At 34.2% G+C, this 13,192-nt stretch overlaps 2 protein-coding genes and 1 long non-coding RNA gene across 3 annotated transcripts; 2 read left to right on the plus strand and 1 right to left on the minus strand.

The window, feature by feature from the left end:
* Positions 1-5,215: 5,215 nt before the first annotated feature.
* LOC126624550 (uncharacterized) lies at positions 5,216-5,998 on the plus strand. Its single transcript, XM_050293624.1, has 2 exons — positions 5,216-5,715; positions 5,828-5,998. The coding sequence occupies exons 1-2, from the start codon at positions 5,428-5,430 to the stop codon at positions 5,903-5,905; spliced, it is 366 nt and encodes a 121-aa protein (XP_050149581.1). The 5' UTR covers positions 5,216-5,427; the 3' UTR covers positions 5,906-5,998.
* Positions 5,999-9,822: 3,824 nt separating this feature from the next.
* LOC126622833 (uncharacterized) lies at positions 9,823-10,670 on the minus strand. The gene is made up of 3 exons (XM_050291537.1): positions 10,656-10,670; positions 10,465-10,492; positions 9,823-10,202 (listed from the first exon to the last, which is right to left on the minus strand). Exons 1-3 carry the CDS (start codon positions 10,668-10,670, stop codon positions 9,823-9,825), a joined length of 423 nt encoding a protein of 140 aa, XP_050147494.1.
* Positions 10,671-12,015: 1,345 nt separating this feature from the next.
* LOC126624561 (uncharacterized) lies at positions 12,016-12,955 on the plus strand. The gene is made up of 2 exons (XR_007624148.1): positions 12,016-12,652; positions 12,750-12,955. It is a non-coding gene; the product is annotated as an uncharacterized LOC126624561 (long non-coding RNA).
* Positions 12,956-13,192: the final 237 nt, after the last annotated feature.

The raw sequence follows: 13,192 nt of genomic DNA on the forward strand, positions 1-13,192 counted from the left end.
CCAATCCCGAACCGAAATACCGAAAAATTTCGGAAATCTTGAACTTTAGGAATACCAAAATATCGGTTCGGTTTCAAGTTTTGAAATTCCGTCCCGAAAGGGATCGGTTTGGGTTTGAGTTTGAGCTTTTCAATTCGGGATCCTGACCCGAACCACCCCTAATCAAATCCACCACTCTCTCTCTCCTCTCTCCTCACTGTTTATAGTTTTATAAACAGTGCTATTTTTAATTTTGAAATAGTGATTTTAACTTTGATTTGGATAACTTATTAAGTTTGTCTTTTGGATAAATTATTAAGTTTGTGTCATGTCATATGAACACTGAGTATTTTCAGAATTGAAAATTGATTATTTCTATAATTGAACACGAAATATATTTAAGAAAACTAATGAAAGATGCTTCAAAACTTTGAATTTTTTTAACAAACAATATTATCTACATTAGGGTGAGGGCACAAACTTAGCCTCACAATGGGCTAACAATAATATGGTTAATTCGTCTTTGGCAAGAATCGAACCTAAAACTTTTCACTCATAAATAAAGTGTCTGTGTTCAGAAGTAGTGTAATCTCCATGTTTAGTTTCAGAAATAGTATTCGTGTTCAGTTTCATAAAAAATGTAATTCTAATGTTCAGTTTCAGAAACAGTAATAAGACTAGTATTCAGTTTAAGAAATAATGATAGTGCACACGTGTTCCATTTTCAGAAATAATCAGTATTTAGTTTCAGAAATAATGTAGTAATCATGTTCAATTTCAAGAATAAACAGTATTCTATGGTCAAATGAAGGATTGGTTTTTTATTGTTACTATTTTCACTACGAATAAATGCAAGGATGTTCGGTACGTTAGAGCAAATTAGAATTCACTCCTCCAATAGAATGCAAGAGGTAAATTTGTACCTTCATAAAATGTTTACCGTAAGACATATATATTTGTCAAGTAGGTGACATCATCTATGTGACATCATCATGGTGACAAGTTCGATCGCATGGTGGGGTTCTAGTGTTTAAAAATGAAAAAATCAAAATCAAAGAAAATGATGGGATTTACGGTTTACACGCGTCCGTTATCTTTTCCATTTTCTTGATTGTTGTGCTTTTTCACCCCCTTTTAACAGTTTACACGCTTCCGTCATCTTTTTCTTCTTTCTTGGTTGTTTTACCGAGACTGCCCTCCAGCTGGATCTCTAGAGCTTTCCTCTGGTTTCTATCACCCATCCAATCCATCTGACTCATCATTGCACTCACTAATTTCGTCTCCCTCTCCTACGCCTCATTTACTCCCTCTAGCCTTCATTTACGTCACGCACGATTTACATATTTTAAATATATTTAAATATATGTATATATATATATATATATATGAATTAATATAAAAAAAGTCAAATATTCAAAGTAAATAAATAATTTTAAATTATGTTAGAAAAAGTTTCTCATAAACCAATTAAAGCAACTGAATTCATATAATAAAATCGGTCTTTCAATTTCGACCTATATTCTATTTAATTTACATTAAAAATAGATAAAATAATATTTAATAAACAACTGAATAATCACATTATTGGCAAAGCAACTGAATTCATATAATAAAATCGGTCTTTCAATTTCGATCTATATTATATTTAATTTACATTAAAAATAGATAAAATAATATTTAATAAACAACTGAAGAATCACATTATTGCTAGCATATTGTAAGGATAAACTCACTCCCTTCCCCTTAAAGTAAATAATATCATTTGTTAAAAAAAAAACAATCATTTCACAACTAATTTAATCACATTATTATGCACATGTGAATTTTTTTTTATAACAGTCATTACACGCCTCTTAAGATGTTTTGAACATGTTTAAAAATAGATAAAATAATATTTAATGAACAACTGATTGAATCATATTATTACTAGCATATTGTGATGTATTAATTAAAAAAATTAAAAAAATTGTACAAAAAGAAATAATTATTAAAAAAATGTTAAAATGATGAAAATATTTCTGCATTATTTGATACATTATTTTGGATTGCTTTTAAAAATTCTTGTTCTGAAGGTATTTTTATCCAAAAGTTTTTTATGAAGCTTGTGACAGAAATAATTTCAAGTGACAGAAATAAAAACTGCCACAATGCTGGTGAATCGGTGTCAAGCATCTTCATTGGACGGAGGACTACGCGTGTTGGGTTGGATCCCTAAAGTGGCTGGAAAAATTTATAAAGAAAACTAACGAAAAGTTTTAAAAAATTTTCCTTTTAACGAAAAGTTCTTTCTAATGGTATAGTGAATAGTAACAGGTAAAGGTAAAAATGTGTTTTTTCGTTAAAAGTGAACAGTACCAAGATTGTTTTATTAAAACTCCCAAATTTATAACCAAGCGAACATGTTTTTTTCTCTGATGTTCAACTGTCAGTAGAAATTTTGTTAGTTTAAAGGATTTTAAGGATTAAGTGCATTTTTTTAAAAGAGGAATAGCTTGGACGGGATAACTAAGCATTTTTAAAAGAGATGTCAAAATGTTCATATCAACAATAACAGTAAAAAAAGATGATATTAGTGTCAGCAACTTTGATTTTTTTTAACAAACGATATTATTGAAAATGTCTCACAACGAGTTAACAATAATGTGGTTTAAACTTTTGTTCTTACATTTTGTTCTAAATTCTTATTACAATCATGAAAAGTAAATAATGTAATAAATAGTGGTTTAAATTTGACATATCGAATGGGGAACAAAAATTAAAATAAAAAAAAAATCAAAGTACCACAAAAGCTTTCAAATTTAAATTTTATGTTTGAAATTTGAAATCTCCTTTAGAAATGAACAAATCAGTTGTTTTTTTTTTTTTATGGATTTCTTTATAGATAATGTTGGCGGTATTAGAAAATTTTATTAACAAGAAAAAATATATATACTTAATCTGATGCACATAAACCTTAACCCTTAATTTGGCCCAAGATATTATTAGAGAATTCCCACTTGGTTTGGTCCCGTATAATTTTATTTTCCCTGCTAGCAAGATTATGAATTCCAACTATCTTTAGTTTTGTTGGAATAATTTCCCAAGTCATAATACAAAATTAAGAATACCAACTATGCTTTTGTTTTTTTTCGGCTAAAAAAAGTAAAATTCAAAAATCAAAAAATCAAAATCAAAGAAAATGACAGGAAAGAGCAATAACTTGTATATGTATAGTTTATATAAAAGTAAATTAGGTCATCTCCAACCGAACCAGTCAAAAGGTTATATGGGTAAAAATGGACCAGGATCCTCTCCTGAGCTAAGGATGAGGATCCTCCTCATCAAGGGATGTGGGCCGTTGGTGAAAATCCAACGGCTACAATTATTATAACTTTAAAGGGACCCCTGTTTGTAGCCGTTGGATTTTCATCCAACGGTCCACACTAATTGATGAGGAGGATCCTCATCCTTAGCTCAGGAGAGGATTCTGGTTCGGTAAAAATAACTCGAAATGACACGAAAATCGTTTTCTATCATCTTTAAATTTGAACAGTTAGATATTTTTTTTGCCATTGGACTTCATCAAATTAGATCTTAACTGTTGAATTCAATAAATTTATAAATATAAAACTAAAAAAATATACATAAATAATGGGTCAACCCTACTAACTCACGGAGAATCCTAAACTAAATTTGGTCCAAAAATAAGGTTTGAGTTTTAACTCATATTTACCCAGCAAATTGAAGTAAGTTTAGGATCTAAAATTTAAGTTTTATTCTAAAAGTTAGAGTAGGTCTAATAGATCCAATTACTATTTCCTTGATTCGAAAAATTAAAACAAACATATTATTAATTGAAAAAAAATAAAAAATGGCAGACTCGTTCGAGTTATGAATTCCTATGAAAATTCAATCGTCATCGTCCACATCGAGTCACATTCAGGTAATCCTTCGAACATGCTTGTTCGAGTTATGAATTCCTATCGATTTCACGATTGATTCATCTTCCTCCGTCCTCTTCATCTCCACGGCCTGTGTCTCCACTTCCCACCTCTTCTCCAACTACTTAACAGAATTCATCGCCCTCGTCCTCTTCATCTCCACATCCTCTCCCCCAACCCCAAACCCCTGCCATGGCTCAAAATTCCTGTTAGCGCCAGGCTCCACAGCGTAGTCGGAGTTCTTGGGATCGGTTTTGATGATGCTTTTGGCGGAGAGGTCGCTGCAATTGGTGTAAAATTTGAACACCACGATTCTCTCAGAATAGGCTTCGTCGGAGACTTGAATTGAATTGGATGCTTTTGCACATGAAATTTGCAGATCAACATGGGTCTGAGGTCTGGGTGAGGAAGACGAAGTGCTTAAGTTTTTTTTGTTTTTTTCAATCACCAATAGATTTGGTGTACTCAATTAAAAAAAAAACCAATATATTTGTTTTAAATTTAAAAATTAAAAAAATATATATTGAAAGTCAGATAATTTAAGTTCGATTCTTAACAAACGAGAATTTAAGCTATATTATCACTAGTCTATTGTAAGATTAAGTTAACCGTCTTTATTTAGCGTAATTAATATCGTTTATTCAAAGAACAAAATTGGTAAAGGAAAATTATAAGTTTTCAAACACAATTCCATAAATATTTAGTTTTAAATGAAAGTAGCCACTCAATATTACGGTCTGGTAGTATTTTCTTTACTTGGAAGTAAGAGGTCTTAGGTTCGAATCTCGTGGATGGCGAATTTGATATCAAATTAGACTGCCATTTGTATGGCTTAGCTGAACTCTCTCTTCTCTTAAAATAAAAAAATAATAAAAAAAAGTGAAAGTAATGTCCACGTGGCAAATAATGAGTGGGGATGTTAAAAGAAGGCAAGAGGGTGAGGGGAAGGTGGCTATGTATACAGGGCATTGCCACATCCATAGAAGTGTACATAACATCCAAGCTAGCTAGCTGTAGCTTCGAGGGCTCGGAAACTTGTTGACGAGATGGAGGAATTACATCGGGCTGCTTTAGCATATTACAACAATGGGGACCCTAATCTTCGGCTACTAGCATCAAACTTCTTCCAATCCATGGACAGGAATGGCGACGACATAGTCAACCTAGCCGAGTTCGTGACATTTCTCCAGCAAAACGGCTACGGTTGGATTGACCCTAACTTTCTTCTATGATCTGGATTGCAACCGTGACGGCGGTCTGGATTTCCAAGAAGTGCTCACATTTTACTACATAATTAAGACCAGGAAATTGGGGTGCAGGCAGGGGCGGATCCACAGTGGGGTCGTCGGGGTCGCACGACCCCTTGGAAAGCATGGAAACAACCTTGAAGCTCCCATACGCGACCTCTTGGAGCTGGGGTCGTCGGGGTCGGAGTCACACGCCAAGTGTTCGACAAAAATCCTGAACGAAGCTCGGCACTGCAGGAAGAGGAAGAAGAAGAAGCAAGCTATTACTATGCCATACGGATATGCTTGAGTTTGCTTCCATTGATAACTTCTGCAATACCACATTTGATCCGTCTTTTGTTTCCCTAAGCCGGATGTTGGATGCTATGGCGCTTCTCATTCCTCACCTTAAATGCAATTGTGTGCAGGTGATGAAGAGACCCGGTGTAATTATAAGACCGCTCGAGTTTGAGGAGGTGAATCCTCAAGGAAAAGTAGAGGATCACAAACAGAGTGGAAAGAAACAGAAACAGAAAAAGAGGAATAAGAGTAACAAGAGTAAAAGCGGTAGTGACAGAATTGTGACAAAGGTGAAGACTAAGCTCAAGAGTTGATTAATACAAAACTGTTTTCGGGGTTTTTTTTTTTCCAGTTCCATTCTTTCCATGGCGTAAGCGTCATCAATTTTCTACGTTTTGGAAGATGAAAGAGTTAGAAGAGAAGACAGATCGAGCGGGGATGCTTAATCTATGCGTGCTGGTAGAAATTCAATTGCCATAATTTTTGTATCTTTTAATTCTTTTCTCTTCTCCTGTGTTGCATGCAGTAGTTTGGTAGAAACTGTATCAGCTATGTATTAAAGCCATTTAACTTATCCGACTTTGCACCAAACGCCCGACTAATGGAGTTAGTACTATCCGACGACTATTTATCTTATCCAACTGAAATAGTCAGTACAGTCCGAAGTACCAAACGAGGCTAAAAAAAAATTTCGCGTTGCGCGCGCTATGATCCCACAAACATTATTTCCTGGATCCGCCACTGGGTGCAGGGGATGTGGAGTGTGGCTCACAGGGCTGTATTTTACGTGTGTCGAGTGCTTCGACGTAGCCCCCAATAGCTATGATCTATGTTCTGGTTGCTAGTCGGGTAGGCGGTTTACACACCACCACACCTGCTTCTTGGATAACCATATCCTGCTCAGATCAAAGAGAACAAGCTACTAGTCTTCCAAACCTCAATCTGGTAAGTGACATAATATTCATATGCACAAGTATATTATGTATATTTGAAAACAAGATGTAAAGTAAGAAAAAGACTACTGTATTATTATTTTTGTGCTAATTTTACAAGGCAATGTTTTAAATTTTTATAATTTATAGTAAAAGATTTTAAACTTGAGTGTAAACGAAAGAACACGCTGTTCATAAGATCATGCCATATGAAAAGAGTAAAATTAAAGGCATTTGTATGCTTATTAAAGTAATGTTAAAAATGATGGCACAAAATGTAATTTGTGCTAAAATTGTGCTACATGTACAGTTTTTAATAGTGTTCGACTAACTGATTTAACACACGACGAATCTAAATCATTGATGCAGGCTATAAATCAAGTAGTACTCCTTCCAGGTGCACCGCCAAGGGTATATATCTGTTTCTGCTTTTTCAACAATTTAATTTGTTTATATATTGATGAAATTATAAATTCCAAGTTCATGGCTTTTTCATTATATATGATGATTTTATATTGCGGTTGAAAATTCTCCCTTTGTTGAGGGGTTTAAAATTACATGTTTAGACCTACTTCAATACTTGGAGTACAACTTAAATTTTAAGTTCTAAATTTATCTTAACTTGCTTCAACTCTTTGGGAAAATATGAGTTTTAACCCAAAACTCATTTCTGAGGCAAATTTTGGCCAAGATTTCTCATGGTTTAATGGGGCTGGGCCACCATATATGTATATTTTTTTTAGTTTTATGTTTACAAATTCATTGAATCAAACGGTTAAGATTTGTATGATTAAATCTAACGGGAAAAAAAAGAAGACCTAATACTTAGTTAAAATGTTCATAAAATTAAATTAAAATGGTCTACATAATTTTTTTTAAAACAAAGTTACTTTAAGAAAATAGCTTTTCTTTCCAATGGTTTTGGCTTAAAATTTTAAGCCAAAATTATTAAAAAATGATTTTAACCTTTTTTTTTCGATAACTATTTTAAAATAAAATTTGTGTATAATTATCCTAATTTATTTTATGAACATTTTAACAAAAAAATATTTAATTCCGATAAATAATGACAAATAAACCTACCTCTTTTTTACACATGCACCACATGAAGGAGCATGGAAAACCATACAACCTACCCTATTCTTAAACACAAATACATAGGTAGGTAGAAAGAAAAAAATGAAGAATTGTTTGACGAAAGTGGATTTCGTGTGGATGTTTGAACAAATACATATATATTTATAGAGTATTTTGGTGAATTTTGATTCAAATATATATTTTTTAAATTGTTTTAGCTGTTATAATTTTGGATTTTTAGATCTTCCATTCCCATTAGATTTGCTTATATTCGTTCTGAACTGTTGGATTTAATGTATTTATATATTTTTTTTAAATTTGAATCCGGACCATTGGTTGAACCAACAATCTAACCGCGTAGGTCGTCCGATTAAAAAAATAATCATTAATTTTTCCACAAGTGGACGATAGCGTTAGCAACTATGTCCAAACCATAACTTCGACCCATTTCTTGGGTTAAATTTGGCCCAAAAATAACCTTAACTCAAAACCATTTTTAGTCCATTGATTAGAGATGTGTTGGGCGAGATTAACCGAACCATTAGGGTTGGCCTAAGTAAGAGGAATAAAGTTTACCTTTTTCACACGGTACACAAGCAAGTCTTCTAGTTTTGGATATTCTTATTAGGTTAATGCGGTATTAATTGTTGTTTGTTTATGTTTTGCAGGACAGAATGCGTCAAACATTTCTAGCATTAGAGGCTGCAATTATAGCTGGAAATTTGATGACTATGTGTACGATTATTTGATGCATGCATGGATGGGAAGATTAATAAACGGTCAAAGATTGTGGCCCCATAAAATGTTCATCTAAATGCATTGAGATTGTGCAATATATTAAGATTTTTTATATTAGCATCTCACAAAATGTTGAATGACCTCACATTAAAATTTAATATTAAATGATTTATTTACCCCACCCTGCAATAACAATTTTGATCATATTAAGTTAAAAAAAAATTCTAAATACATCTCAAATCACTTTTAGAGTGATGAATGCCGAGCTCTTCGGGAGCTAGCCAACTTGGAACACTTCATACTTTGATCTCCGATAATTGGATCCTCTATTCTTATACCAGACACTAATAATGGATTACACATGTTGCTTATGCAAACACTAATACTTGGCAACAGAGATGACATTGAAGAAATGTCAAATAGTAGCTTGGTTGTTCTTACAACTGTGCTCAAGCTCATTGACAAGTATGATCTATATGGGCAAGTGGCCTATCCTAAGCATCATAAGCAATCAGATGTACCTGACATATATCGTCTAGCTGCGAAAACAAAGGTACATGCATACTGTGTGATACAAGCTTTAATTATGTCTTTAAAAATGAGCCCTGTTCGGCTTCACAAGGTCATATGACCCTTCACAAGGTCATTTTCAACACTTAAATATCTAAGAGTAACAATTTACGGGGATTCTATTGAAGGGAGTTTTCATCAACCCAGCTCTTGTGGAACCTTCACAATGAAGCCATTGCTGATGTTACCCTACTTAACGAAGGTAGATATATTTCGATGCAAACTATACTAAGATGATTTCAAATCATCATTTTGAAATCATTCGGCAAACTAAACGTTCAGATGATTTGAAATCTTTCGGCAAACTAAACATTCAAATGGTTAGATTCAGTCCTTGAAAATTAAAAATGAGTGTTATAAGATTTGAGAAATATGGGGTGAATGTACAAAATATAAGGTGTATATTGAGAATGTGGGGTATGAGGGTATTATGAGAAAGTATGTGGGGTGTATTAAGACAATTTTTAAGTATGAGGTTTATTCAACAATTTATGGGATGTTAATATAATAAGCCTATATTAAGCCTTATTTATTGATTTGTCCATGAAATTGTTATTTAATTTTTTTAGAAAACTTGACTACTGACCAATCACAGATGGACATGTGTTTAAGTAATTGATTTTTAATCATATATTAGACACGTGTCCGTCTGTAATTGACTGTTGTTCAGCAGCCAAGTTCTATCCTTAACTTTTTATCCTCTGAAATTAAATTTGTTTCACTTTACTTTTGAAAATCCAAAATCTAATCATTTTTTTTACTGCAAATACGATGTTCATTAATAAGGATGAAAGACGTACATATCAAAGAGAATATGGTGCTATTAATGGACTTTGATAAAATTATGTTGGAGATTTCAACCCAGACAAAACGTCCTGCGCCAATCAACCAGCTATTAAAGCTATTCTCATAAAAAAAAAAAAAAAAAAAAAATCAGAGATTACATCCGGAGTTCCTCAAAACATGATACTTGATTAGCTGAGACTAAACCCGTTCTCGCCAAAGGATGCGCCACTTTAATCGTTTCTCTTCGACTAAATTCGAACTTCCAGGGGGAAAGGCTGCAGCAAGAGACGACCATCATGTAATAGAATGCCCACATGGACCATTGTTGGCTGTTGCATCCCACTGTAGTGCCTTGAGGACCAACAAAGCATCTCCCTCGAACGTCACTTGTGTTACCGCTAGTTGTCTTCCAAAATCCACAACTTCACGAGCTGCAAGAATCTCTGCCAACAGAGGTGAGCAAATCCCAGAAAGATTCATCGTCTTGGCCGCCACAAACTCTCCATTCTCATCGCGAACCACCACCCCAATTCCTCCGATAGATCCGTCTTCATCCCAAGCACCATCAAAATTACATTTGAGCCACCCGTTAACAGGTTTCTGCCATTTCTGCTTGGTGGACACCCTGCTGGCACTACAAGAAAAATGGGCTAAGAACACAATTGATATGTGCCCTTTGCATTTTCATTGAGCACAAAAACATATTTGTGCTTTTTAAGTTCCATTGAGCACCAAAGTATCTCAAATGTGCCCTCTAACAAATAAGCACATTAGTTTGTGTCAAGTAATTGTGCCTACAAAAATTTGAAATGTCCTTTTAAATGTTAGAGAGAGATTTTTTTTTTTATTAATTTACCACACACAATTAAGGCTTTTGTGCCCTGTAATTGAATATATTTAAATAAAAAAATATGTTTTTGTGCCCTTTACATTTACCTTTTTCCCTATTCCCAACTCCCTTACACTTTAAGCCAACAAAATAAAAAAAAAGTAAAAAATCAACAGTCATCATTGCACCAGAGTTTTATGTGAGTATTTTACTAATACGTTGACAAACTTAAGTCATTACTTATTGTAATATGTTTGCTTAACAAAAATGGGAAAATGAAGAAATCAACAAGACTTACCATATCCAAATTCATTCCTTTCTTTTTCAAATCGTTGATTGTATCTCGTCAATGGTCAATTGGTCATGAATTTGACCAAATCCTTAGAATTTATAAAATTAACCATTGACACAATGATTTTAGCAAGATTCTTGTACTCCTAATATACATTCCCAAAATTTGGCTTAAAGAATGATAATTTTTCGGTGTGCCCGAAACACTCGATGGTAGTCATTATTAAGTAGAGGGAAGTTTTATTTTTAAAGTGTCCCTCTACTTATAACGGCATACGGTGTACGAACGTATGTTTCAAATACAATGAATATCTCCTAAAGAACTGCTAAGTTAAGTAGCTGAACAAATAGGACAGTCCATGCAATTTTGCACGCATACCCTACTTCCGTTAAAAACTGCATTGACGAGAGTCTCATACAATTAATGGCAGTCTGCAGATGAAGAAATAAACACCATGGTAGTCTGCAAACGAAGAATAATTTAGCGAAATCGGATTTTGACACACTTTTTTTTATTAATGCACATTCATGTTATATATGGCATTTCGATTCCACAAAATAAAGAAGAATTAATAGACAATTTTTATTTACAGGTGTGTAGAAATCATTTCTTTAAATTTATTCCATTTCCTAAACAACATCATCAAGCAATGCACTCAAATGACACAATTTGAAAATAAATGCCCATTGAATATTAATAATTATAAATTTCCTTTTTGTGACACAAATTTTAAAAATTGTGTCCAATAAATAGTAAAAACTAATAAATCATTCCACTTCCCATACAGAAAAAAAAAAAAAAACATGTTGGCACAATTATGGATTTGTGCACTTGAATTATTTTAGTATTATTTATGTTTGAGTGGTGTGCAATGGGACCCACCCACATGTGAGTCTCTCTTCCCTGTGCAAACCCCATCATTTTCCACTCTCTTTCTGCCATCCCCATCCCCCACACTCAAACTCGCATCCCTCATTTGATTTTTTTTTATTAATTTACAACACACAATATGGGCTTTTGTGCCCTCTAATTGAACATATTTAAATAAACAAATATGTTTTTGTGCCCTTTAAAGGACAAGGATTGTCTGCCCTCCCACTTTCGGTGCCCTCCTGTTTTGTGTGGTCACGGCTAAACCACATCAACATTTTATATTGTTTTTTTTATAGAGATAATAAGACAAAAATGAATAGTAATATAAAATGTTGACGTGACTTAACTGTGACCACACAAACAAGAGAGCACCGGAAGTGGGATGGCAGACAATCCTTGTCCCCCTTTAAACCAGATTCCACTGATCTGGTTCCTTTACACTCATTAAATTATTTAAAATTAATTTTTGACACCCCACGTGGGTTTTCACGCCTTCCCGTGCATCATTATCTTCTTCACTACAACACTCTTCCGTCTCTCTTTCACACAACCCTTCTCTCACGAACTCTTTCTACTTCTCCACTCTATTATCTGAAATATCCCTCACCATCTCTGTGCTCACTGCACAGAAAATTGCAGTACCATCTCCACCTCATTCGCCACTCCAGTGAACCTTGCCACCACCCAAACACCACACTGGCACTCTCTCTCTCTCTCTCCTCTCTCCGCCTCTCAACTTCTTCCGTGACAGACAGAAGCACATAAGGAATGACGGTGGGGGAACTGCCGTTCTTTGGCGAGGCAACCACCAACTTTATTTCTCTCGTCACCACAGACTCCCATTACTTTTTGCTTTTTGGAAACCAAAATCGACGCAGTGAAATGACAAGCTCCGTCGTGGCCTGGCTTCCCTGGTGAGATTTTCCGTTGAATCTAGTATAGGTGAGTCTCGAAAACACCTTAGTTAGGTTATCTAGGTTGTTTAGAAACGTTTTCGTGCACTGGATGCCTGATTTGTTTAAGGTTGGATGCAGTTTCAACTCGGGAGAAATTCCCCAGATTTTCGGTGAGGCTCGCGAGTTTCAAGCTTATTTTAGGCTATCACCGGCCGCTGAATGGCCGTGAGGAAGGTATATTTTGAATCCTTACCTTAGTAACTTTTTTTGGGCTTTTGAATCACTGAAAATGATTTTGTTTTGGGAATGAATTCTAAAACCCCTGGTGTAGCTGCAGGGGATGGCGCGTGGAGTTGTGCGTGGTACTGCTGGGGATGGCACGTGGTGCACAGACGGCTTCACCGAATGATGAGTGGCTGAAAGGAAGAATATACGTTTGAAATCATTACCTTGTTTTTTTTCTTTAATTTATAATGTTGATTACTTGGTTCAGTCTAATCTGTCAAGAAGAGAAACTATGAGAAATATTTTCCTCTATTCTGATCTGGTGTTTTCAAATGTTTGTTTTAGGTTGTAATGTGTTATGATGTTATTTTAAATTTTTATTTTTATTTTTTATATTTAACTGATAGAGCACAATTACAAAAATTGTGCTAACATGAATTTGAAATGTCACCTGACACATGTGTCGGAACAGGGGCACAAAAATACACTTATCTGTGCTCAACCCTTTGAGCACCAATAGCCATATTGTGCTCTCTAATCAATGGTGAC

The sequence above is a fragment of the Malus sylvestris genome, chromosome 5, assembly GCF_916048215.2.
Source record: "Malus sylvestris chromosome 5, drMalSylv7.2, whole genome shotgun sequence".
Taxonomy (NCBI): Eukaryota; Viridiplantae; Streptophyta; class Magnoliopsida; order Rosales; family Rosaceae; genus Malus; species Malus sylvestris.

What these genes read in the sequence shown, in the direction of transcription:
- LOC126624550 (XM_050293624.1), top strand. Translation starts at nt 5,428, where the DNA reads ATGCTTGAGTTTGCTTCCATTGATAACTTCTGCAATACCACATTTGAT. An exon ending in GTGACAGAATTGTGACAAAG is followed by an intron (nt 5,716 to 5,827) that starts GTGAAGACTAAG and finishes ACGTTTTGGAAG; the next exon opens with ATGAAAGAGTTAGAAGAGAA.
- LOC126622833 (XM_050291537.1), bottom strand. An exon ending in AGTTGGGAATAGGGAAAAAG is followed by an intron (nt 10,203 to 10,464) that starts GTAAATGTAAAG and finishes GAAAATGCAAAG; the next exon opens with GGCACATATCAATTGTGTTC.